We start from the raw sequence: 23,203 nt of genomic DNA, 5'->3' as shown, positions 1-23,203 counted from the left end.
TGCATTTATTTATAGGATCATGTCTTTCCTCATCCCCCATATTCTTTTTAAAATGAATCCATATATTATAAGAAACGTCTTCCCTCCCCCTATCTTTCCACACAAGCAACTGCCAGTTTCAGAGTATGTTTAGCCAGTTATTTGAGGAACATTAACTTCTGACAGAGCCGTCCCGTTATTAGAGCATGGATAGGTGCATGAACACTGTTCACTCGCAGCTTCATGTGTAAAGATCCTTTTGGCCATTCGTGGGAGGGATGTGGGGGTGGTTTAAGGACCCTTTGGCGTGGCGGTCAATGCAACAATATATATTGAATCTCATTTTGCTTTTTTGGAGTTCATGCATTTTTGATCAAAGAAAGATAAAGTCTTAAGTTAAAATAATCGATTCATAACGACTTGTCTTGGTGTTTACATTTAGTCAACTTGGTGATGCATTTCATTGAGTGAAGCTCCCTTTATTCGAACCGAGAAACCTTTCGCACAGAACTTGTTCGCTTTTCCTTCAAAACTGTCAAGGATACAAAACAATTAAAAAGTACTACTTCTTCGTTTATTGTCCACTTCTTTGCAAGCAAGTTAACAAGTAAAAATATACGTCCAAAACTGGTCGACGCTTACAAGGAAACGTACCGAGGTTCATCTCGAAACACTTCCTCTGGAAGCAGAAATGGAGCATCTGACGCCCTGGTTTCAATCACCTTGTAAAGGAAAGCAGTGCCGGTTAATATCAGTTATACTATTATAATTCCAGAGAAATTGCCGATATCGTCCCTATGAGCTGGGAAACACAAGCGTATGTACATCTGCACAATTCCAATGATGATCACATGATTTGGGAGAAATCACTTGAAAAAAAATTGCTTTGCAGGAAAATGTTAAGGAAAACCTTTGCTTCACCAGTACGGGCAACTGTGAGACCAAGCATAAGCACGGTGAGAACTCCACACATTCCAGACTCACCTTGTTCACATGCTGCTGGAAGGGTGTCACACTCATGCACTGACTGAGTAGGTTGAGAAAAGATGCCACGACAGCATGCATTGCACATTGATTGTATATAGACAGATGCCTTTCTCCACCTTGTGCAGCTTCCTGGGGGCACGTGAAAGACAATTAAAAAAAACAAGTCAATGAGTAAGTAAATACTCAGTACCTAATTTAATTATCCCTACCCAAACAAAACATTTCAATGAAACCAATACATTGTCACAAGGGCAGTAAATGACGAGGACCATAAGATACAGGAATCGTGGGAACACCGAGGAAAAAAAAAAAAAAAAAAACCTCAATTAAAAAGGCGAATTCCACAAAAGTAAAACTTATTTTTTTAACAGTACGAAAATTCATTTTACACTGAAGGTTTTATTTATTCGGATACAGCCTGTGGCTGCTTAGTTGTGCTGCTGATGCTGTGCCCCTATCCCAGTCCACTGGTACTCATTTTGCTGACCTCGGATGGATGACAGGTAGAGTCAACCTGCCTGGTGTTGGCTTGAACTCAACACCATAATATCTTAAGCTAGTCACCCTCACCGTTAAGCCAACACCAGGCTTCCTGAAGAAGGTAAGTGAAACAGACACTTAATAATGGAAGTATTCGAGGAAGAAGACCAAAACTCGCCAAAAGTGAAGATGACAACACTGTGCAATGGACGTGCCGGTAACATGATAAAACTGACAAGAGTTTCAAGATTTTATCTTCTTCTTCTTTCGGCTGCTCCCATTCGGGGTCGCCACAGCGGATCATCCGTATGATCCGCATAGTGATTTGGCACATGTTTTACGCCGGATGCCCTTCCTTACGCAACCCTGGTCACCTCTTACGACACAGGGATATGGTACACCTATTTTAACCGGGGTATACACCGGCCCAGTGCACTGGTACTCATTTCACCGACCTCGGAAGGATGACAGGCTGAGTCAACCCCCTGGTGTATTAATTCAGTGGCCCAACGGGGCTTGAACTCGGGACCTTTTGGATCCCAAGCCGCTGCCCTAACCACTGCGCCAACACCAGGCTTAGTTTCAAGATTTTATGTAAAGCCTTAATTGAAAAATTTACAACTTTGCTAATAAATGTTATGACAATGTTTGTGGCAGGTGATTGAAAAGGAAGTGGCTTTTGCAAGTCTGAATTTGCTGATAGAAAGTGCACTCACCCATTTCATTCTCAGTGGGACATCATTGAGAAATGTAAATAAGAAGACTTCTAAATATCACGAATTGCGACACCCCTACTCCCCGCCCTTCCCTGTTACGAGCTGAGGGGTTAAAGCCTATCTGAAAGGCCTTGTCCATGGCTCAATGTAGTGCTGCTTCCCCTTTTATCTGGCACTCCAGCATCATATCTATTTCATCTAGGTTTTGTAGAATCTCTTAATGCTGATGGCAAAGCAGAAGGCCTACTGCTCTCACATCTTAGGCAGGTCAGTGGCCTCAGTTTTTCACCGCCTCTCCTCTGGCCTACTTCGCTCTGCTCTCCCAGCCCTCTAACCCTTCCGAGCAACTCCAGTATGTGCATTCTTCTTGTAACCCCTCCTGGATAAACTCCTGAACTTCAAGCTGACTGCACACCTCCACTCTAATCTTTCTCACTTCTTCTGTATGTGGAATGCCTTTCAGAAGCTGTGCTATCCCTCTTCCGTGCAGGACTTCAAGATGTCATCCCCCACCATTACCCCTATTAACGTGTGTGTGTGTTTCTTTACGTTTTGCAACAAGAAACTCCAGCAGACAGTGGGGATACCCATGGGTTCAGATCCGGTCCCCTTCTTTGCATATCTATTCCTGCACATGTACGGGTCTGATTGTGTCCAGAACATGTGCAGGAATAAACGAAAAATGCATGAAGGTGTGGAAACATCTTTAGATTCATTGATGATTTCCTCAAAATCAAATATGTGTTTGTATTTGATCAGCTTCATGATGATATGTATCCAAAATAACTCAAATAAAAAAGGAAAACCAAACTCGCACTTTAGTTTCTTTTTTAGAATTACAAATCGACATCAATAATAATAAATTTCACACCAAATTGTTTGATAAACGAGATGCTTTCCATTCCACGTTGTACGAATGCTTTTCTTCAACAGCAATATTCATAAGAAGCTATTTCGTACGGTTGCAGGTGAAACTCGAAGGGCACTCGATGCAGAGCACACCTCCGCCACACATTGCCTGATCCAGGAGAACATATCAGGCCCAATACATTTATATAATATCGTGCTTTGTATCATTTTTCGTCCCATCTCTCAATGGCGAAGAATCACTGAAAAAATTTAAGGAGTTGGATTGGGATCCGGATCTTCCCTAAAATCTAATCAGTTCGTCCTTGTCACACACTGAATCTGTCGAGAAAATTTCATCCGGATCAGTCAATAACATTTGAGATATCCTGTACACAAACAGACAGGCAGGCAGACAGACGGGTGAAAACGTAACCTCCTTCCACCTTCAGTGGTGGAGTTAATAATTAGGACAATGAGACCAACCACACACAGCAATGAACTTATCAGGAGATTAAAACAGCTAGTTAGAGGAATGCTCACACAGGGAGCTGCAGTTATTAGATTAAAACAAGTTTTGAGATCATAAAACGACACCAAATAGAATTAGTGAAATAAAATACGAAGAGTAAAAATATTATTAACAAAATATTTTGTTAATCGAATTACTTAAAACTAGGCCAACGTGTGGCCCAAAATTAAGTTCTTAAATCCCCTCTTCCTGTCCAGACTGGAGTTCCACAAGGCAGCGTCCTGTTCGTTTTCTGGTTTTCATCAATGATCTCTCCGACTCTCTGGAAAATCCTCTTTATCTCTTTGCTGATGACTCTACCCTCTGCCGTACAATCTGTCATCCCTCAGATCAGCAAGCAGCAACTTCTTTGCTCTCTGCAGATCTGGATAAAATCACAAGCTGGCCAAACACGTGGAACATGTCTTTCAATCCTGACAAATGTCACACTCTTCCTTTGTCTCTCCGAAAGGACCGCTGGGAAACTCCCCCCCCAACTACTTTCTCAACAATACACTTGAATAAGTACTTTCATTCAAGCTTCTGGGTCTCACTGTCTGCCACGATCTTTCCTTGGAAAGCCTCATTTCCAACCTGGCCTCCAAGGCCAGTTACTGACTGGGAATCCTCCGTCATGCAAAGTCCTTCCTTGGCACACCTGAGCTCCTGACCACATACAAAGCTTTCGTCCACAGTCTGATGGAGTACTGCTCTCCCCTCTAGGCTGGTGCTCCCGCCTCTCACCTTTCTCGGCTTCACGCTGTGGAAACCAAGCCATTTAGGACTATTGGTATCTCCCGCGATGAGGCTGAATCTTTGGGTGTCTCATTCTATCACCACAGGCAGGTCAATGGTCTTTCTATCTTATACTGTCTCCTCTCCAGTCACGCCCCCCCTCACCCCCCTGCTCTGTCTGAGATATGTCCCCTGATATTTCTGCAGGGCGCTGAAGGTTCGCCAGCAACCCCCTTCTGGTAAAACTACCAAAATCAAGAATCACTGCTCACCTTCACCCTTTCATTCCTCTTTTTTCCCCACCTTTGGAACAAACTCCCACACTCTTTTCAATCCCACACTTCTCTCCAGGGCTTCAAAACAGCTGTTTGCCCCCATCTCTTATCTTCCCCCATCCAAAACCATGATCTTTTCTACCCCCATTAATCCACCCCAAACCCACCTCCTTCAAATTCCCCGCTTTCCTTCCTGAAAGTCCCGGTCATGCAAGGATCTGAAAGTCCCTGCAGTGTCCATCTTGTTGACCTGTGTACCCACCCCATCCCTCTCCCTTCCACAAACCTCCTCATGTCTCTGTTCCCCAGTTTTTTCCTTCCCTCTCCCACCCCTCTTGTCTCCTGCTCCCCTTGTTGTATGTTATGTATGTTAGCTCTCATAAGAGTCTCGATGGTGTGTACACACACACACACACACACACACACACACACACACACACACACACACACACACACACACACACACACACACACACACACACGACTAAAACCTAATCAGTTCATCTTTGCGTCATAGTTTGCTCCCCGCCCTTCCCTGTTACGAGCTGAGGGGTTAAAGCCTATCTGAAAGGCCTTGTCCATGGCTCAATGTAGTGCTGCTTCCCCTTTTATCTGGCACTCCAGCATCATATCTATTTCATCTAGGTTTTGTAGAATCTCTTAATGCTGATGGCAAAGCAGAAGGCCTACTGCTCTCACATCTTAGGCAGGTCAGTGGCCTCAGTTTTTCACCGCCTCTCCTCTGGCCTACTTCGCTCTGCTCTCCCAGCCCTCTAACCCTTCCGAGCAACTCCAGTATGTGCATTCTTCTTGTAACCCCTCCTGGATAAACTCCTGAACTTCAAGCTGACTGCACACCTCCACTCTAATCTTTCTCACTTCTTCTGTATGTGGAATGCCTTTCAGAAGCTGTGCTATCCCTCTTCCGTGCAGGACTTCAAGATGTCATCCCCCACCATTACCCCTATTAACGTGTGTGTGTGTTTCTTTACGTTTTGCAACAAGAAACTCCAGCAGACAGTGGGGATACCCATGGGTTCAGATCCGGTCCCCTTCTTTGCATATCTATTCCTGCACATGTACGGGTCTGATTGTGTCCAGAACATGTGCAGGAATAAACGAAAAATGCATGAAGGTGTGGAAACATCTTTAGATTCATTGATGATTTCCTCAAAATCAAATATGTGTTTGTATTTGATCAGCTTCATGATGATATGTATCCAAAATAACTCAAATAAAAAAGGAAAACCAAACTCGCACTTTAGTTTCTTTTTTAGAATTACAAATCGACATCAATAATAATAAATTTCACACCAAATTGTTTGATAAACGAGATGCTTTCCATTCCACGTTGTACGAATGCTTTTCTTCAACAGCAATATTCATAAGAAGCTATTTCGTACGGTTGCAGGTGAAACTCGAAGGGCACTCGATGCAGAGCACACCTCCGCCACACATTGCCTGATCCAGGAGAACATATCAGGCCCAATACATTTATATAATATCGTGCTTTGTATCATTTTTCGTCCCATCTCTCAATGGCGAAGAATCACTGAAAAAATTTAAGGAGTTGGATTGGGATCCGGATCTTCCCTAAAATCTAATCAGTTCGTCCTTGTCACACACTGAATCTGTCGAGAATACGAAGAGTAAAAATATTATTAACAAAATATTTTGTTAATCGAATTACTTAAAACTAGGCCAACGTGTGGCCCAAAATTAAGTCTGCTCCCCTTGTTGTATGTTATGTATGTTAGCTCTCATAAGAGTCTCGATGGTGTGTACACACACACACACACACACACACACACACACACACACACACACACACACACACACACACACACACACACACACACACACACACACACACACACACACACACACACGACTAAAACCTAATCAGTTCATCTTTGCGTCATAGTTTGCGATATTTATATCAAGTTTGGTCAAAATCCCATCACTGGTTCACAAATTATTGCGGTAACAGGATTTTACGAAACAGAACCTCTGATCTCTTGACCCAAAAATGTAATCAGTTCATCTTTCCATCATTATACATACTTGAACTAAGTTTGATTTAAATCCTTTCAGCTGTTCTCAAGCACTACATTTTTTTACCTGATATGACCAATGACCATTGACCTCTTGATGCCAAAATCGAATCAGTTCGTCTTTGCATCATAATATGTACTCATACCAAATTTGGTCAAAATACCATCACTGGTTCACAAGTTAGCATGGAAACAGATTTTTAACCTAATGGGACCTCTGACCTTTGACCCCATAATTTAATCAGATAATATTTACATTATTATCCATACTTGTACCAAGTTTGACTTGGATCCTTTCAGCCAGCTGTTCTTAAGTTATTGCGGTAACGAAAAACACATCACAGACACATGGACGGACGGACAACCTGAAAACATCATGCCTTCAGTGACTTCTTCAGCGCAGGCATAAAATAATTCTTAAACCATTTTCAGTGGTTGCTAGAAGACAGTGCAGCATCTAGTTAACTTCTTATAAGTAACCGTTTGAATATTTGAATAACAGTTTGATTCATTGGTAACTGGGGTTATATGTGCTGGGTGGTGGACATGTTATATTTAATGTGAGATGTCATGATTTTGTGTATTATATAATTATCATGTGATGGAACATGTGATGGGAGTTGTAACTACAGTGCCTTCAGAAAGTATTCACACCCCTTGACCTTTGTCACATTTTGTTGTGTTACGGCCTGAATATAAAATGGGTTAAATTTAAATTTTTCTCACTTAAATTTTTGGGGAACAGAGACATTAGGATATCTGTGGAAGGGAGAGGGATGGGGCTGGGTACACAGGGAAAACAAGATGGACATTACAGGGACTTTCAGAAAAGAAAGCAGGGAATTTGAAGGAGGTGGGTTTGGGGTGGATTAACTGGGGTAGAAAAGATCTTGGTTTTGGATGGAGGAAGATAAGTGGTGGTTGTGAACAGCTGTTTTGAAGACCTGGAGGGAAGAGCAGGATTGAAGATTGTGTGGGAGTTTGTTCCAAAGGTGGGGGAATAAAAAGAGGGATGAAAGAGTGAAGGTGAGCAGCGATTCGTGATTTTGGTAGTGTTACCAGAAGAGGGATGCTGGCAGACCTTGAGCGACCTGCAGGTAATATGGGTGGGGGGGGGACATCGCAGACAGAGCAGAGGGGGCGAGACTGGAGAGGAGACGGTAGAAGACAGAAAGGCCATCGACATGCCTGCGGTGAGACACCCAAAGATTCAGCCTCATCGTGGGAGATACCAATGGTCCTAAAGGCCTTGGTTTCCACAGCGTGAAGCTGAGAAAGGTGAGAGGTGGGAGCACAGAGGGGAGAGCAGAACTCCATCAGGCTGTGGACGAAAGGTTTGCATGTGGTCAGGAGCTCAGGTGTGCCAAGGAAGGACTTTGCACGACGGAGGATGCCCAGTCAGTCACTGGCTTTGAAGGCCAGCTTGGAAATGTGGCTTTCCCAGGAAAGATCTTGGCAGACAGTGAGACCCAGAGGCTTGAATGAAAGGACTTCTTCAAGAGGATTGTTGAGAAAGTAGATTGGAGGGGTGGGGGGGGGGGTCGAGGCGGTCGTTCAAAGGAGACATCGTGAGAGTGTGAGATTCGTCAGGGTTGAAAGACATGTTTCATGTATTGGAATAGCCTTTGATTTTATCCAGATCTGCAGAGAGTAAAGAGGCTGCTGCTTTCTGATCTGAGGGATGGGAAATGGGATGATAGAGAGGGTGGAGTCATCAGCAAAGAGATAAAGAGGATTTTCCAGAGAGTTGGAGAGATTATTGATGAAAACCAGAAAAAAAACACACCGATAACGCTACCTTAAGGAACTCCAGCCTCGACAGGCAGAGAGGATGAAATAACTCCATGAAGAAGGGCCACACATTGGCTGTGACAGGAGAGGAAGTCTGCGAGCCATGAGTGGAAATGGCCTTGGATACCTTAGGAAGAGAACTTGATGAGCAGGGCAGGGTGTCAGACCGTATCGAAACCATGCAATATATCTCGGGAGATGGCTCCGATTTCATGTCTGGCAATGGGGATTTCCATCCATCGTTGGGAGAGCAGAGATAACATATCCAGGGTAGAGTGACCTGGTCTGAAACCAAATTGATGATTGGAGTTTAAGCCATTGAAGAAGATGAAGGATTTAATGTCTGAAGCAATGTTGGATTCCATAACCTTGCTGATTGTGAGAAGGCTGATTGGTCTGCAGTTGCAGGGATCTGCTTTTGCACCTTTTATGCAGGGCAGTAATGTTTGCTGATTTCTAAGCAGATTGCAGATGACCTTGAGCAAATGAGAGGGTGAATAGAACAGAGAGAGGGGGTGAACAAGAGCAGCAGAGCAGGTTTTCAGGACATGTGAGCTGATGCGGTCTGGACTGGTTGCAGTCCGAGTCGAGGTTTGACAGAAAACTCTCCATTTTGTCAGAATAAAAGGACAAAGAGTCCAGGATCATCTGCAATCTGGGTAAGGTGGGAACAGAAAGCGATGGGTTTGGAAGCAAACACAGAGTTTAGACGTTCAGCCTTTTCACGTGCAGTGTCAGCTGTGCGGCCATTAGAGGTAAGGGAGGGGATGGAGTGGGAACATACACCAGAAACAGACTTCACTAGATGCCAACAGGATTTGGAGGAGGGAGACAGGTTTGATAGTTCAGACTTGAGATAAGAAAGACGTTGTTTTCTGGCTCTCCTGAGGGGAGACACACTTGCTCTGAGCTTTGTGGAAGGAACTGAGATTGCCTTCAGTTGGATTAGCCTTCCATGAGGTGAAGGCAAGTTCTTTCAGGATAACTGCCTCACCATCAGGTTCAGTGAACCATGGGTGGGAGGAAGGGTTGGACAACTGAAGACAAGATGGGATAAATCTGTGCATGAGAGAGCAAGTTTCTTTGGAAAAATTCCCAGGACGAGTTGATGTTGGAGAAAGTAGCGATGGGAGAACAGTCCATTAGTTTAATGGCTGCTTGAAGACCCTGCCAGTCAGCCTGAGTGAATTGCGAGACTGATGACACTGATGTGGTTCTCTAATAACAGCCAGAGAGATGTCTTCGATAAACATGTGGTCAGATGAACCGATTGGAGCAGAGGAAGACCAGCAGACGTTTTCAGGGAAATTGGTGAAAATGAAATCCAGAAGAGATGGAGTTAGGGTTAGCTTGGTGGAGATCCGGATCGGGAGGATGACAGATTGTGTCAGTCCCAATTAGTCGCAGAAGTCTTTTGCTGAAGTGCCATGGCAGGTGAGAGAGGTACCCACACCCAACCAACTGGCATGATGACAATTTAAGTCATCACATCTGAGGAAGATAGATATTGTTTGAAGATATATTGATATTGGTTGAACGAGATAGATAAGATAGATATGAGAGGATAGAAGTTGGTCCATGTTTTTGGAGAGAGAGATGTAAATGGAGTCATCACTGTTTGGTGGACGGTACAACACACATATAAACATGAGATGGGAGTGGAGGGAAGCAGTAGCCAGAGGCATTCCTGGGGGTGTGGGGGAGTCGGGGCAGTGCATGGAGAGAGGAATAGAGTCTTTCATGAATATGGCAACTCCGCTGCCAGCACGAGGCTCAGGTCTGTCATACTGGATGGGGGAGTAACCAGGAAGATATACGAGGGAGTCAGTGACATCTTGAAGGAGGAAATAATTTGTTCACGAGATTATGTCTGGATTGTCAGTGGCAACCTGTATGGAAAGACATGTCATGTTTGAGGTCCACACTGTTAAGGAAGAGTGAAGGGAGGAGTCTATGGGTGCAGGGGAGGGGGAGGGTAGGACAAGGGATGAGGAGGAGGAGGAGGAGGAGGAGGTAAGGAGAGTTCTTGAAAGAGTGTGGGGGATTGCAGAAGAGCTAGGGGAAAGGGCCGGATGAGGAGGATAAAAGGCTCGGTGGTGATGGATTGAGGTACAGTGGGGAGTAATAAGAGAAGGGGCAGAGGGCAGTTGAAGATTGGAGGAGGTGATGGAGTGATTGGAGGAGGAGGAGTGATGAGATGGAAGAGAGGGCAGGGGAATGAGGCAGCTTTGTGGATGCGAGTGGGGGCAACTTTGAGAAAGGGGAGTGAGGGGGGAGGTTGGAGGGGTGGGGGGAGGTTGGATGGGTGAGGGGGAGGTTGGAGGGGGAGGTTGGAGGAGTGAGGGAGAGTTGAGGGAGAAGGGTGAGGGGGGGGGAGTTTTTGAGAAAGGCCAGATGGAAGATTGGAGGGGGAAAGAGTGTGATGGTTGCTTTGAGAGGGAGGGGAGATGATGAGAGCAGGCATGGCCAGGATGCAGCAGGGCGATAGGAGAAGTGGGGAGAAGGGAAGGAAGAGACTTGGTTGTGGTATGGTGAAGAAGGGAATGGGCAGGGGGAGGTACAAGAATTGAGGGGCTGGGGAGAGAGGGAGGTGTGATGGGAGGAAGGAAGGAGCATGTTTGAAATGTTGAGGAGTGTACTGATTGAGAGAGCAAGATATCTGTTTGGTTAGAATGGAGCCCATATATGTTAGAACACCACACACTTTGGGACAACAGAGGAGGAGCTGATACTGAAGCAGAAGACAGTGAAGAGGTGTGAAGAGCGGAGGTAGGATGAGGGGCAAGATGTGAGGGGAAAGGAAAGGGGATAACAGTTGATGGGGTTAGGAGGAGGAGGAGGTAGATTTAAGTAGCTGGGGTGAATTGGCACTAAAGTGGATAAAAAGGACGGTTGATGGAACACGAACATACATTGTAAACTAGGATTTTAAACTTTTTTTAACGTGAGGGATGCAATAAAGGAGAAAAAAAAAAAAAAAAAAAAAAAAAAACGTTGTTACAGTTGGACGTTTTAGACACGGGATGAAAGAAAGGTCGAATTGAAAACAGCCTTTTGAAGAAGAAGAAGAATTGTGAATTATGATACAATACCGAGAACCACACGTGTGAAAGAGGAAGTTGAAACATTTTAAGAGACCGTTTTTTGGGGGGGTTTTTTGAAGAAGATAGGGTAAGGTTAGGTGAAGGAAACATTGAAGAAAAATCGTACAGGTGTTTGTTGAATTTGGATCGGCAAACACAGAAGGAAGCTGGTAGGTCGACGATAGTACCAAGAAGAAGAAGAGGGGGTGGAGAAACATGTGGTTACGGGAGGTGTAAGGTTAAAAGTGAACAGATATAAAGAAATTTTTTTATTGATTTTTAAAGATTAGATAAAGGAAAGGTTGAAGAAAAGAAATCGTGAAGCTATATGGTGAATGTGGGTTGGCTAAAATAGGAAGATGGTTGGTCGGCAGAAGGAGGAAGAAGAGTCGGTACCAGAGGTCACGTGGTTACGTGGGGAATAAGGTAAGGAGGGAAAAGGATGTTTATTGTTGCTGTTGTATTTTTTTATATTTTAAAACATGAAACAGAGTTGAGTTGGGAGGGATAGGAGGAGGGCGGTGGGAAAATTAGATGCACCTGAGCTCAATTTGGAGTGTTATAACAACGGGGTTGAATACTTATTGACTCAAGATGTTTCAGATTTTATATGTATATATGTATATATGTATGTATATATATATATGTATATATATATATATATATATATATATATATATATATATATATATATATATATATATATATATATATATATATAGATATCGTTACCCTCATAACAAAAGTGCCTAAGTCATTTTATTCCTTGATGAAGCTTCAGCACATTTGTTATGAGGGTAACGATATATACATATATAACATTGTTGCCATTCCCATACACCATTTGGGGCCATCAGGGACACAGCCGTCCGGTTATCAGCATTTCCATTGCCGAGAATTTACTCTGGTCAGGCTGATACTCCATTGCAAATTGCTGCCGAAACATTATGAGAAACGCACCACGCTTGCAGATAGTAGGCTATTAAAATAAATAGTAAGGTCGGGAATAGGCAAGGAAGAAAGCCACACACAAATCATTGCGTACCTGCATGGCCAGGGCTAAACGAAGGAGATCAACCAGCACGCTTTCCTCACTGCTGAGTTCCAATGCAAGCAGAACTAGAGTCTTGTAAAGTGCATTGAAGTGGCGCCTGTCTGTGTCCTCTTGATTACAACTCTGATACAGTTGTCGGTATATCTGCTGTCCATGCTTTGAAAAAAAAAAATTCAGAATTTTAGGTTTTGAAGAAGGTGCAATTAAAATAACACTCCAACATTGGCATGCAACAATAAATAAAATAATATTAAGAGTAATAGGACCGCACGTCCTGAAGCTCACCTGTATCAGGAGCAACAGTCACTCAACCCCCCCCCCCAGACCCATGTTGACCCTGATTTTGTTCATGCCGTGAACAAATGTTGGTACATCATGGGTGATTATGGTTGCGGTCAAGTTTCATTGAAATCATGTGTAGTTTCAAAGAAGAGGGCAAATACCTATTTTTGGGGGTGAAACCACCCTCTCCCCCCACCCCCAGTAGAACCCTTAATTAAGGCAGATTTTGATGCGGTCAATACACCTTTGTTAGGCATCTGATATGAAGCTTGTGGCGAAGCTTCATAAAAATCGTGTTTGGTTCAAGCGATCATAACCGAAGTATTTACGGACTCACTGACTGACTCACTCACTCACGCACTCACTTACTTACGGACACTGCTCGGTCGCATAAGCTCACCAGAATGAAGTCCAGGTGAGCTAAAAAAAAAAAAAAAAGGAAAAAGGAAAAAAGAAAAAAAAAGTCTAGTTTCCATACAAACAAATGCTTTTACAAATGCTCCTACACTTTTATGTTCAGAATAATAAGACATAATCAAATTGTATTCAAGTATTTCAAAAACTTAAAAGGTTCACCGTTTCAAAGCAATGCAATAAAATTGCTGACAGTTTATAATTTTGTACATGTCAATATTCGAAGCATAAACTTCGTGTAAAAGTTGCAAAATTTGCTACTCATACCACACAGACACTAAAAGCAGGTGTAATATCATGAAACTCCACAATACTTGGCTTTGAAACTCTGTACAATGACTTCATTTAATCATGTGCTGTGCACTTGTAAGACTGGTTCATAAAGTTGCTGTTCCTCTGTTTTCGGCTGAAGAGCAATGACGTATTTAAAGTACAGCGGAGATGAGGTCAAAGGGTGAGCTGCACTCGTGTACCAGGTGCCAAACTGGTAGTTAATTATTTTGCTAGCATAATGAAATGACTTTTTTTTTAAATAATTTAAATAAATATAATTTCGAATACTTTCATTCATTAATACAACGCTTCCATCTCGACGCTCTCATTTCCCAGAAAAGGCCAACATACATAAACTTGCAATGAACCTCGCACGCAAACAAAATGCATGAACGAGATTGACTTCTGAAAATTACTAATGCTTTATATTAAACAATATATCACAACTCTTTTTGTTTCAACATCCTACGATTGCATGAAGAGTTTTAGGTAAACACAATAATAACACCAGTTATGTGATTATTCAAAAGCACTGCACTATGAAACAGACTCGCTACTTTCAAATGGGATACACTTCCTCTTCTTCACAAAAAAACATGAGTAAATCTGCAATGAAACAATGGGATTTGATGCTTGGCCAGCAGAATGGTATCGTTTTTATTTTTTTTGCAGCAAAACACCATCACCCATATCTTCTATCAAATTTTTAATTGAGATACTACTGCATTACATGAGCAGTGACCAAAGGATGCAAGCAGATAGAGCGAAGGTTAAAACAGGCTAATGTCATGATCTCTGACTTAAAATAGAGACAATCATCATTAATCTTTCCCAAAAAAGGCAAAAATCTGTGTCTCTCTCCGTCTCCTCTCTTCGATCAGAAATGTATCAACATAAGCTACCTGTGCACTTGAGTAAGATAAGTGCTTTCCATGCATCCTTGTGATAATTTCTGTTTAAAAATTATAATTATACAACAAAACACAAAAAGTAAAGAGAGAGAAAAAAAGAGAGGAAGAACAAAAGTACTTTGTGCACCTTTGTAACGACATTAAATACAAGGAAAAACTTCTCGTGTACAAACACTCTGTATCATTGCAAAATGATCCAATTAAATGTCGTGCTGTGGGAATTCAAAGTGTAGAGCAAAGCGATGATCGGCACAGAGAAAGAGTTGGGAGATGCAAAAATCAGCCAAAAAGTGTCAAATGCTGTTGTCATCACATGTATCTCAAAAAAAGTTTAATCGAAGATCGCAACACTTGCCTTTCTCATGACCGCTGCATCCTGCTTTGTACACTTCTCAGTCCGCAGTTTCAGGGACGAAACATCAGGGATAATCCTTCATAAAAAAAAAGAATTAAAAAAAGTTGCAGATGTGCTTCACCTCCATATCTGCATTGCAGATGCAAAAAGCATGAGCTAAATTAATGACGGTCAACAATAGCCTTTTGAAAGCACGAAGCCCTCCTATTATTGGGATTGAAAGCGCGTATTGATTTTTTCTAGCCACAGGCATTTTGTAAAGTGGTGCACGTAACATTTCCACGAAGGATCCCCATCCCCGTCATTAAACCCCTCGATACAATTCGTTTTCAGCAGATGATCCAATATTGTACAGACATGGCACACATGCACAAAGGCAATTTACAGTTTCAGTCGATAACCGGATAAAGGTGGAATCGGGAGGGGAATAAAAACAATTTGATTTTTTTTTTCTGTGCTCCGTTGTTCATGTGTCAGCATTCTCTACGGTGTGGAATTGTGGGGCAAATCGCCCTGCCTTACAAAATTCATAATCTGTTCTCTTTCGTTAAAACTTGCCGCGAGTATCCATCACCTCGCTGAGGGATTTAATCAAAAGACAGCATGTTGTGCTTCACAAAAGATTCATATGTCTAAACATCTGTGTCTCAATGAGGATGTAAAATGAAGTGAAACTCAAAAATAAAGAGGATTTTATAACAAGTAATCATTGTTGTTGCTGCCATCATGGTGGCTGTGGTTGTTGTTGGTGAGTGCTCCTTTCGTGCACTTTTACATACCTTCACCAGAGGAGAGGGTATTGCATTTGGGTCCATTTGCCTGCTCATTTGTTTGTCCCCAGATAATGTGCCAACGTGGAAAACATTTTTTACATGTTACCTTTTTTCAATCGAGTACCTTTATAAAGCATGTACAATTAGAATGTGAGTACTGAGTATGTCCATAAAATACATACTATAAAACCATACAAAACAAGTCCTGCTGAGGGCTAGCAATCATTGATTGCACTTTCTAGTTTTATATCTTGCTTTGAGAATTCAAGAAGTATTACAATGTATAATTTGTGTGCTCCTTCCATGTCGGTTGAAAGGGTTCCTGCTTCAAAAAGTTGTGGACGGATTCGGACAAACTTTGTGGACAGGTTAGGTGTGTGGCAAGGACGAATCGATTTGATTTTGGTTCAGGTCCGCATGAAGATCCAGCCGATCATTGGGAGACGAAACGCAAACTGATCAGCCTGGTGGAGGTACGCACTCTACCAAGTGCCATTCTTGGTTTGTTTTGTATAATCATCAAGTTAACAATACTGTAGTTCAGATGTCTTCTTAATGTTACACCTTTGATACTAAAATTCCATTCCTTTGATTATTGAAGCAAAATAAAGATAATTCAGTGTAATCAAGGGCATGGCCCAACAGAGGTTTATTTCCCCCCAGTTAAAACGTTAATATTGTTTTTGTTTTGTTTTAATGCAGCAAATGTTAATGCCACCAATTTAATTTTATATCAGTACACAGAGTTAGTGCCCTTTTGTTAACGTTCAGTTTTATAACTCGGGTACCTCTTTTTTTAAAACCCGACAGTTTGGGAACCTGGAGAGAACGCAAGATCTTCAATCACAGAACCCCAAAAAATATTCATGGTCTACTTTGTAAGCGAATGCTTTCTTCAGATTTTATCGTTTGAAGCCTTGTTCTTCAATGCACGGCCTGCGAGCCACTGGTGGCCCCTGGTGGCCAAAAGTGCGGCCCCGGATGTGTGGCCGATAATACACAAATGTGAAAAAACCCCATCATAATCTGCAAGCAATGCTATTAATTGTTTCAAATGAGTGTTTCAATGCGAAGCAGAAAAGTAACATAACTACATCAGGATATGATTGCAGTATACAAACAATTACGCTTGCAGCCCAATTAAGCACACGAAGAAGAGAATGTGGAGGCGGGGCCTAATAGCAGCCATTATAGAGTCCTGCAGAGGGTACGGCGGCTCTCAGACTGATGTCATTCGGCAAAAGTGCACCACCCCCTCTAAAAATAGTGAAGATCACTGTCTAAAGCATCACTGAAATGCTGACTGTTTACTTAATGGTGCAGATATTTTAGACAGTAAGCCTACAACGAGCTCTAAGAAAATGTTTTAACCCCAAGTAGGTAGCTATGCCGAGTCTGCCATGTCTGCAGAACGTTGACATGAAACAAATGTATCCTTAATGCAGTCAGTCAGAGGTGGCATTATAAGGCCGTATAACCCATGCAATTGCATAGGGCCCCGAGATAACAGGGGATTGCCTCCACACGACCGATCGCAGTCCACTAGCTTTTGAGATGGGCCCCCACCCTCCGAGCTCAAACGGTGAAAAGGGTTGAAAAAAAATCATCTAAAATTAACATTTTTCATTACACAGACAGCCCATTAATTATTATACACCTTAACATGCAATAATAAAAAGGATAATTTTATTTTCCTTTTTATTATTTACAATTATTGGTATATCATCATAGATATTGTTATGGAGTTCAAAATCCGATCCGATGAATGCATACCAACATCCAGGTTCTCAGATAGTTATTTCCCTAAATGCATGTCCAGGATAGACCCATCCTCATGTCTGGTGGGATTCTAAATGTGATGCATTGAGAAGGGTAAAGAATAGATCCCCTCTCTTATGGGAAACTTTTTCTCTTGACGACAGACACATTCATGCATAGCCTCTTCTTTCACCGACACCGACGCCGACGCCGCCTTTTTTTTTCATCAACGTTGACCCCCATTTTTCACGGACGCCGAGATCCGCATTTTTGCCATCGAACTTTCGACACCCCGTTCCGCAGCTCTATGGACGCTGGCTGGCTTCTTTTAATATCGGGCTGAACAGTGAAGTGATAATTGTTGTTGACAGTTTTATAAGCGCTTCACGTTTGTGCTCGGTAATTCTGACAAATGGCTGCTTTTTGCTCGCCCAGCACCACAGACATGGCCTCGTGAGGAATAACCCGCGGGCCGTGCGGGTTGTCATGGTAACAGCTTTCTGCGGTTCTGACAGCTTTGAAAGCGTTTCGTCAGTTCCAGTCAGACGGCTGCTTTCATCGTTCCAGTCAGACGGTTTGCTTCATCCGTGCGAGTCAGACGGCGGTTTCGTCAGTTCCAGTCAGACGGTCGCTCCATCGTTCCAGTCAGACGGTCGCTCCATCGTTCCAGTCAGACGGTCGCTCCATCGTTCCAGTCAGACGGTCGCTCTTGGCATACCTGTTTCTTGGGGGTGACGTCGACTGGCGTTCTAGCCTGTTTGCGAGTGGGTGCACGGCAAGGCTGGGAGCTGGTGACGGACAAGGCACGCTCACACATTTTAGGCCGTTTTGTTTGACGGACGACTTCTCTTTGGTGAGCGAGACGATTCTTCTTCCCGCCCCCCCCCCCCCCCGAATGATCTGCTGGGTACCCTTGTCTGTGTTTAGTTGTTGAGTAAGTCAATCCCCGATAAGCATCTGCTCTTTGTCTTTTCCTATCAGTGATTAATTTTGCTTAATTAATTATTTGCTTGTGATCATTTTGATTGATTTGGAATTTATTTATTTTTATCTCACGGAAATAAAAAGTTCTTTTTATTTATTTATTTTCTTATTAATAAATTGCTTGTTGACGTTTCAACCTGTCCGTGCTTGTCCTTTCCTTCCATCGATACAGCATTGTCCGAACCGAGATAGACTGGGAGGTAATTACCACACGACTTGACCAATAATAGTCGGCAGGCACCAGCGGTTAAACGCTTGGCCGCCCGAATTAAGATCTAATCAAGATAAGATTGGTGCTTTGCCGAGGGCGCGCTCCCCTTTGAGGAAACCACATGACCTCGAGTGAAACGTCAAAATTAGACGGTGGACACTGGAACTCGTGGTTAACCGAGTGGCGTTCGTGGTTCGAAAGCAACCCATGGTACGACAGTTAATCGTGAGTGGTGGCCCCATGTCCGGCTCTTCCGAGGGCAAACGGGGATTAAACCCCCTTCATAATACACTCGGTACCCGTAACAATATTATTTCGTTGCAATAATGTTAATACTATTATCATGATTGTTGTTATTACTTTTGTCATTAGAAGTGCCTTGAAAAAAAACGCCACGATAAGGTGGGACGACACTAAAGCTGCTGTATTTACACCTTAACATGCCATTTAAATTTTTCCAAGGCGGAAAAAGGCAATAAAACATGGAAATTCCTCCGGACTTTGTTTGCGGTCGAGGTTAAGGCAACAGGCTAAACAAGTGTGAAAATAACACGGAGACCTCATACTCGTGATACAATTGAGGGTTCTGAAGCATAACTCGAAATACCCTCTCCCACCACCACCAGGAGCGGCGCAACACGGTACACATTTACGAAGATAATTTATGTCATCCCACCTTCAGAAGTCCTGGTGAGGAGGGCAAATGAAGTCATTACAACCTTTGCCTTCGAACGCGTATTCCGATTGGCAAGTTTAGTTGGTGGAGATTGCATTAGTAATGACCGAGTACATCGACATCAGACAGACGGACACCAAATTGCATATTTTAGTGTGGTGACAGATTGACAGGGCTCACAGGGGCCTCACTGGGCCACTACTGTGTTTTGCATGGGGCCCTCAAATGACTAATGCCGCCCCTGAATGCAGTACGACACAGCTCAGGCTCCAGACACTTAGAAACAAACAGCTGATACCTTCAGCCAGAATTAAACCGGCAAGTTCTGGAACTTCCGTACTGAAGAATGCATCACGATACCCACTCAGGTAGATAGATAGCAGATACAGTAATATCAACACTGAAAGGAACAGGATTGATTCCTAAACAAGCACGACAAAAAGCTAGTGGGCAGGCAGCAGATTGTAAGGCCCCATACCTGACATGGCCAAGTCTTTCGAGATTGTGATGTCGGTCGAGTAGACTCTGCAGAACTACAAGTGAAAGCAGGTGAATCTCAGGTTCTTCCAGCAGTGTTGAAGAGAGTAGAGGCCCCAGTATAGAATTGCTTAGTGTTGTGGACAGGTTAGTCGTGCTGAACTCCTGAGACACCTAAATATCCACAAAACCAACAAATGAGCTAAATAAAACCAGAAACAAGAAATTATATTGTAATAATACCAAATTGTCCAGGTCGAGAAAAAGAGAATACAAGTGATATTTCTCGAGAGCAAATTCAATTTTCAGAATTACCTTTAAAAGTGACCTCAGCAGCATCACTTGGAAGATTTTGCTTTCCTCATATCTGGGAGGAAAGATGGTGATTGAACAGAGTGATTCAAGAGAGTGCAGCTATTCTATTCGTACGGACATCAAGTTGAAAAAGTGCAGCATGCAATCAAAATAATTTTTACGACTTGAGAGCAATAATTCAGTTTGTCCATCTGTAAGCGAACATACTGGGACCCCTTTTCTTCAATTGAGAGGGGCATCTTGCCCAGGATGAACATCATGACCTCAGAGCACTGGTAGTCAGGTAGAATGCTGGCAAAAGAGCCTACACACAGCGCAGACATGATGCAGATGAAGCCACCTTTTCCACAGGCAACAAAGCACAAGGTTTTGTGAAGTAATAGTCTTGGCATAAGAAATGCAAGTCCTGTGAAGATTAGCATTAAAAAAAAAAAAAAACTAGAGAGTCCATAGAACACTCGCAGTGCTCAAGTATGTAATTCAGCTGAAATAAAATGATGATTTTAAAGGTCGTATTATTAAAAAAATAATTCCAGAAGTTTACGGCAGATCACGCAGTGTTTTATATACCACCTCATACAATTTGTCCAAACTCTGCAAAATTTGTCCAAGTACTGCAAAACTGGAGGTTCTTGTATGTGTTAAGAAGGCAATTTGTGTTCTACATTGGTCAAGTATTATTTAAATTAAATAAAGATTTTAAACGTTGCATAAAAAAAAAAGAAATTATTCCAGAAGGTTATCGCCATTGACGCAGTATCTTTTACACTACCTTATTTAACAAGTTATATTATTTATGTCTGTTTGTCCTTGAGGACATTCTTAAAAACAGGTTTGTTTGACTGCCAAACAGGCAGACAGAGCAAGAAATTATCTCACACCTCTTTGGCTCTGAATTTGGCCCGATCGTGCATGTGCAAAGCACTGCTGAACTACAGATTCGTTTTCTGATTCATTCATGTTCAAAATATAACTTTCAATCGAAATTCAGTTGTTACTCGATCATAAACTGACGTTTGTAGACAGACAGACAGACAGACAGACAGACAGAAGTGAACCAATTGTTTAACCCTGCTTTTCGCTTCGCACGTGTGGGAAGTGTTATCTTTGGAACACGCTCGTCCCCCCCCCCCCTCCACCTCTCCAATTTCCCAAAAAGTGTGCTTCCAAGTGAGTGATGTTATGCTATTGAACCTCCAAAAAGGAAGAGAAAATGAAGATCATTGAGAAAACAGAAACATTATTATATGGAGTCTGAAATGCAGCTCCATTTGGCCATAATTGGGCTTTACAATCCAGCCTCAAGTGTTCTTGGTTTGCATGCAATGGTTCAACAAATTTTGTTGATTAATTTTTTAAAAAATATCCAGACTGTCGTCAATCTCATTCTTCCCTCCAAATATTCAAGACAGCTGTTCACCACCATCTCAAATCATCCTCCATCCAAAACTATGATCTTTTCTACACCCGTTAAACCACCCCAACCCCTCCCAAAATTTTGCTTCTGCATCCATCTTGTCCACCCCTTGTGTTCTCCCTTAATCCTCATCGTTACCTGCATCGCTCGTTTGTCCGTCACCATCTATTTTGTACCTCCACCCTGCTGTTGGTGTTTCCCCTTTCCCCCGTTATTCCTTTTGCTATGTTGTGTCCCAGCTCTTCCATGAACCTGACTATGTACACAAAAAAAATTATATATTTTTTATATGAAATCAATTTGTCAAAACAGGATTGTCCGTCAAAAGATTGTGCATCGTTGAAACAAAATTCATTCTTAAAAAAAAATGAGATCACTCTGCTGGACCAATGTAGGAGAACGGTCATGTTCCCACATCGTGAAGCAACCACCGGTCGTCAGATTTGATGTGAGCTTCATCGTATAGCGATGCTGCACGACAACTTGCACATTTTCACACCAACTGCCACTCAGATTATGCATTGCGGACTGATTGATGAGTTCCACGTTGTGAGGTAGTCACGTGTCGAGCTTTACACCCAAAATATATTGATAATTACCGATGGTGTCGATCACCACATCTTGAAACTTCGACTCCTCGCCTTTCTCATTCAACTGCCAAGACTTGCAGTTTGAGTCCGTGATTTCACTCTTCCTTTCCTGTACAGTTAGATCTACGCTGAAGCGAAGATGTTTGAGTAACGTGTTGAATACTTCCAGCACTGAAGGACCTGAAACACAAGATAGAGGGTGCCGTCACACTCAGTCGCTCTTTGAGAGCAATTGTGAAGGCCTTTTTGAGTTGGTTATCCAAAAGATGAGGGTGTGGGAATTTTTATTGGGCAATTTATTAGCCTACACATTTACGAAGGAACACGAAAAGCTATTGTAATGATGCTGTGTCAATCAATCTGAGTGTGCAAGTCCACACTGGTTCTCAGATCTACTGTAATCTGGAAACCCTGGTGACCGATCTGCATTGTTAAATGGTCTGTCTCGTTTACCATCGTAATTGCTTTTATTCACAGTTAAAAGCACACACGGCCTTGATGGAAGATGCAAAATGGAGACCACTGATTGGACCAGTGAAGCACAAGGTGACTGGGAGACAACAATTGGTAAGAGGATGCGATGAATACGAAGGTTCGATTAAAAAAAAATATGGTGAGCGAAGGCAGTAATAGTCAATGCTATTTCGTATGCAGCCTGTGGCTGCTGGTTGTATCATTGCTGAGAGCATGGCTGTGCCACTGATGCAGTGTCCATTGTTTCCAATAAGCTGTTACTCATTTTCCCAACAGTGGAAGGATGACATGCCGATTCAACCCACCATGTGTTATTTAATAACTGGGCAGAGGCTCAAACACAAGACCCTAAGATCTTAAGCCAGCCACCTTAACTGTTAAGCCAACACCAGGCTTGTAGTCAATACTGATCAGTGCATGTTGGAATTTGAGTCATTTCACAGCAGGGTAAAGATTGATAAACTTGCACAGAACAGACAAAGAAGAGAAAAATAAACAAACTAACCAATGGAGGCAGGAATGGAGACCGTCTCGGAGAGAACTCGAATCAAGCCGGCTCGGATGGGTGGCCGTGATTCTGCATGTTTGTCCAGGTGCGTCAACAGCTGCTGCAGTACCAGGTGTAAAAGCTGAGGCTGGAGATGAGATGTACAGCAAGAAAATGAAAAGACTGTCAAACCTATCATGCCTGTGCTTTTTCCCTATTCGATCACCTCCAAATACTCCTATACATTACATAGGCCGTCGATTATAATCCAACAACAGCACAAACACTGGGCTCT

General features: G+C 42.7%; 1 protein-coding gene across 4 annotated transcripts in view; it reads right to left on the bottom strand.

The window, feature by feature from the left end:
• Positions 1-23,203, bottom strand: part of LOC147019488 (protein EFR3 homolog B-like) — a 108,301-nt gene that overhangs the window by 23,334 nt on the left and 61,764 nt on the right. For all 4 annotated transcript variants that reach the window (XM_085894014.1, XM_085894013.1, XM_085894012.1 and 1 more), the window contains 9 exons: positions 22,927-23,056; positions 21,957-22,127; positions 20,148-20,244; positions 19,941-19,992; positions 19,627-19,799; positions 14,747-14,822; positions 12,503-12,667; positions 964-1,095; positions 634-701 (listed from right to left, as the gene is read on the bottom strand). In XM_085894014.1, coding sequence (XP_085750140.1) covers positions 634-701; positions 964-1,095; positions 12,503-12,667; positions 14,747-14,822; positions 19,627-19,799; positions 19,941-19,992; positions 20,148-20,244; positions 21,957-22,127; positions 22,927-23,056 — 1,064 coding nt within the window. The remainder of the gene's footprint in view (positions 1-633; positions 702-963; positions 1,096-12,502; positions 12,668-14,746; positions 14,823-19,626; positions 19,800-19,940; positions 19,993-20,147; positions 20,245-21,956; positions 22,128-22,926; positions 23,057-23,203) is intronic.

The sequence above is a fragment of the Eptatretus burgeri genome, chromosome 9 (genome assembly GCF_056783735.1).
Source record: "Eptatretus burgeri isolate ZD-2024b chromosome 9, Ebu_testis_v1, whole genome shotgun sequence".
NCBI lineage: Eukaryota > Metazoa > Chordata > Myxini > Myxiniformes > Myxinidae > Eptatretus > Eptatretus burgeri.
This window is presented reverse-complemented; position numbering and strand designations above follow the sequence as displayed.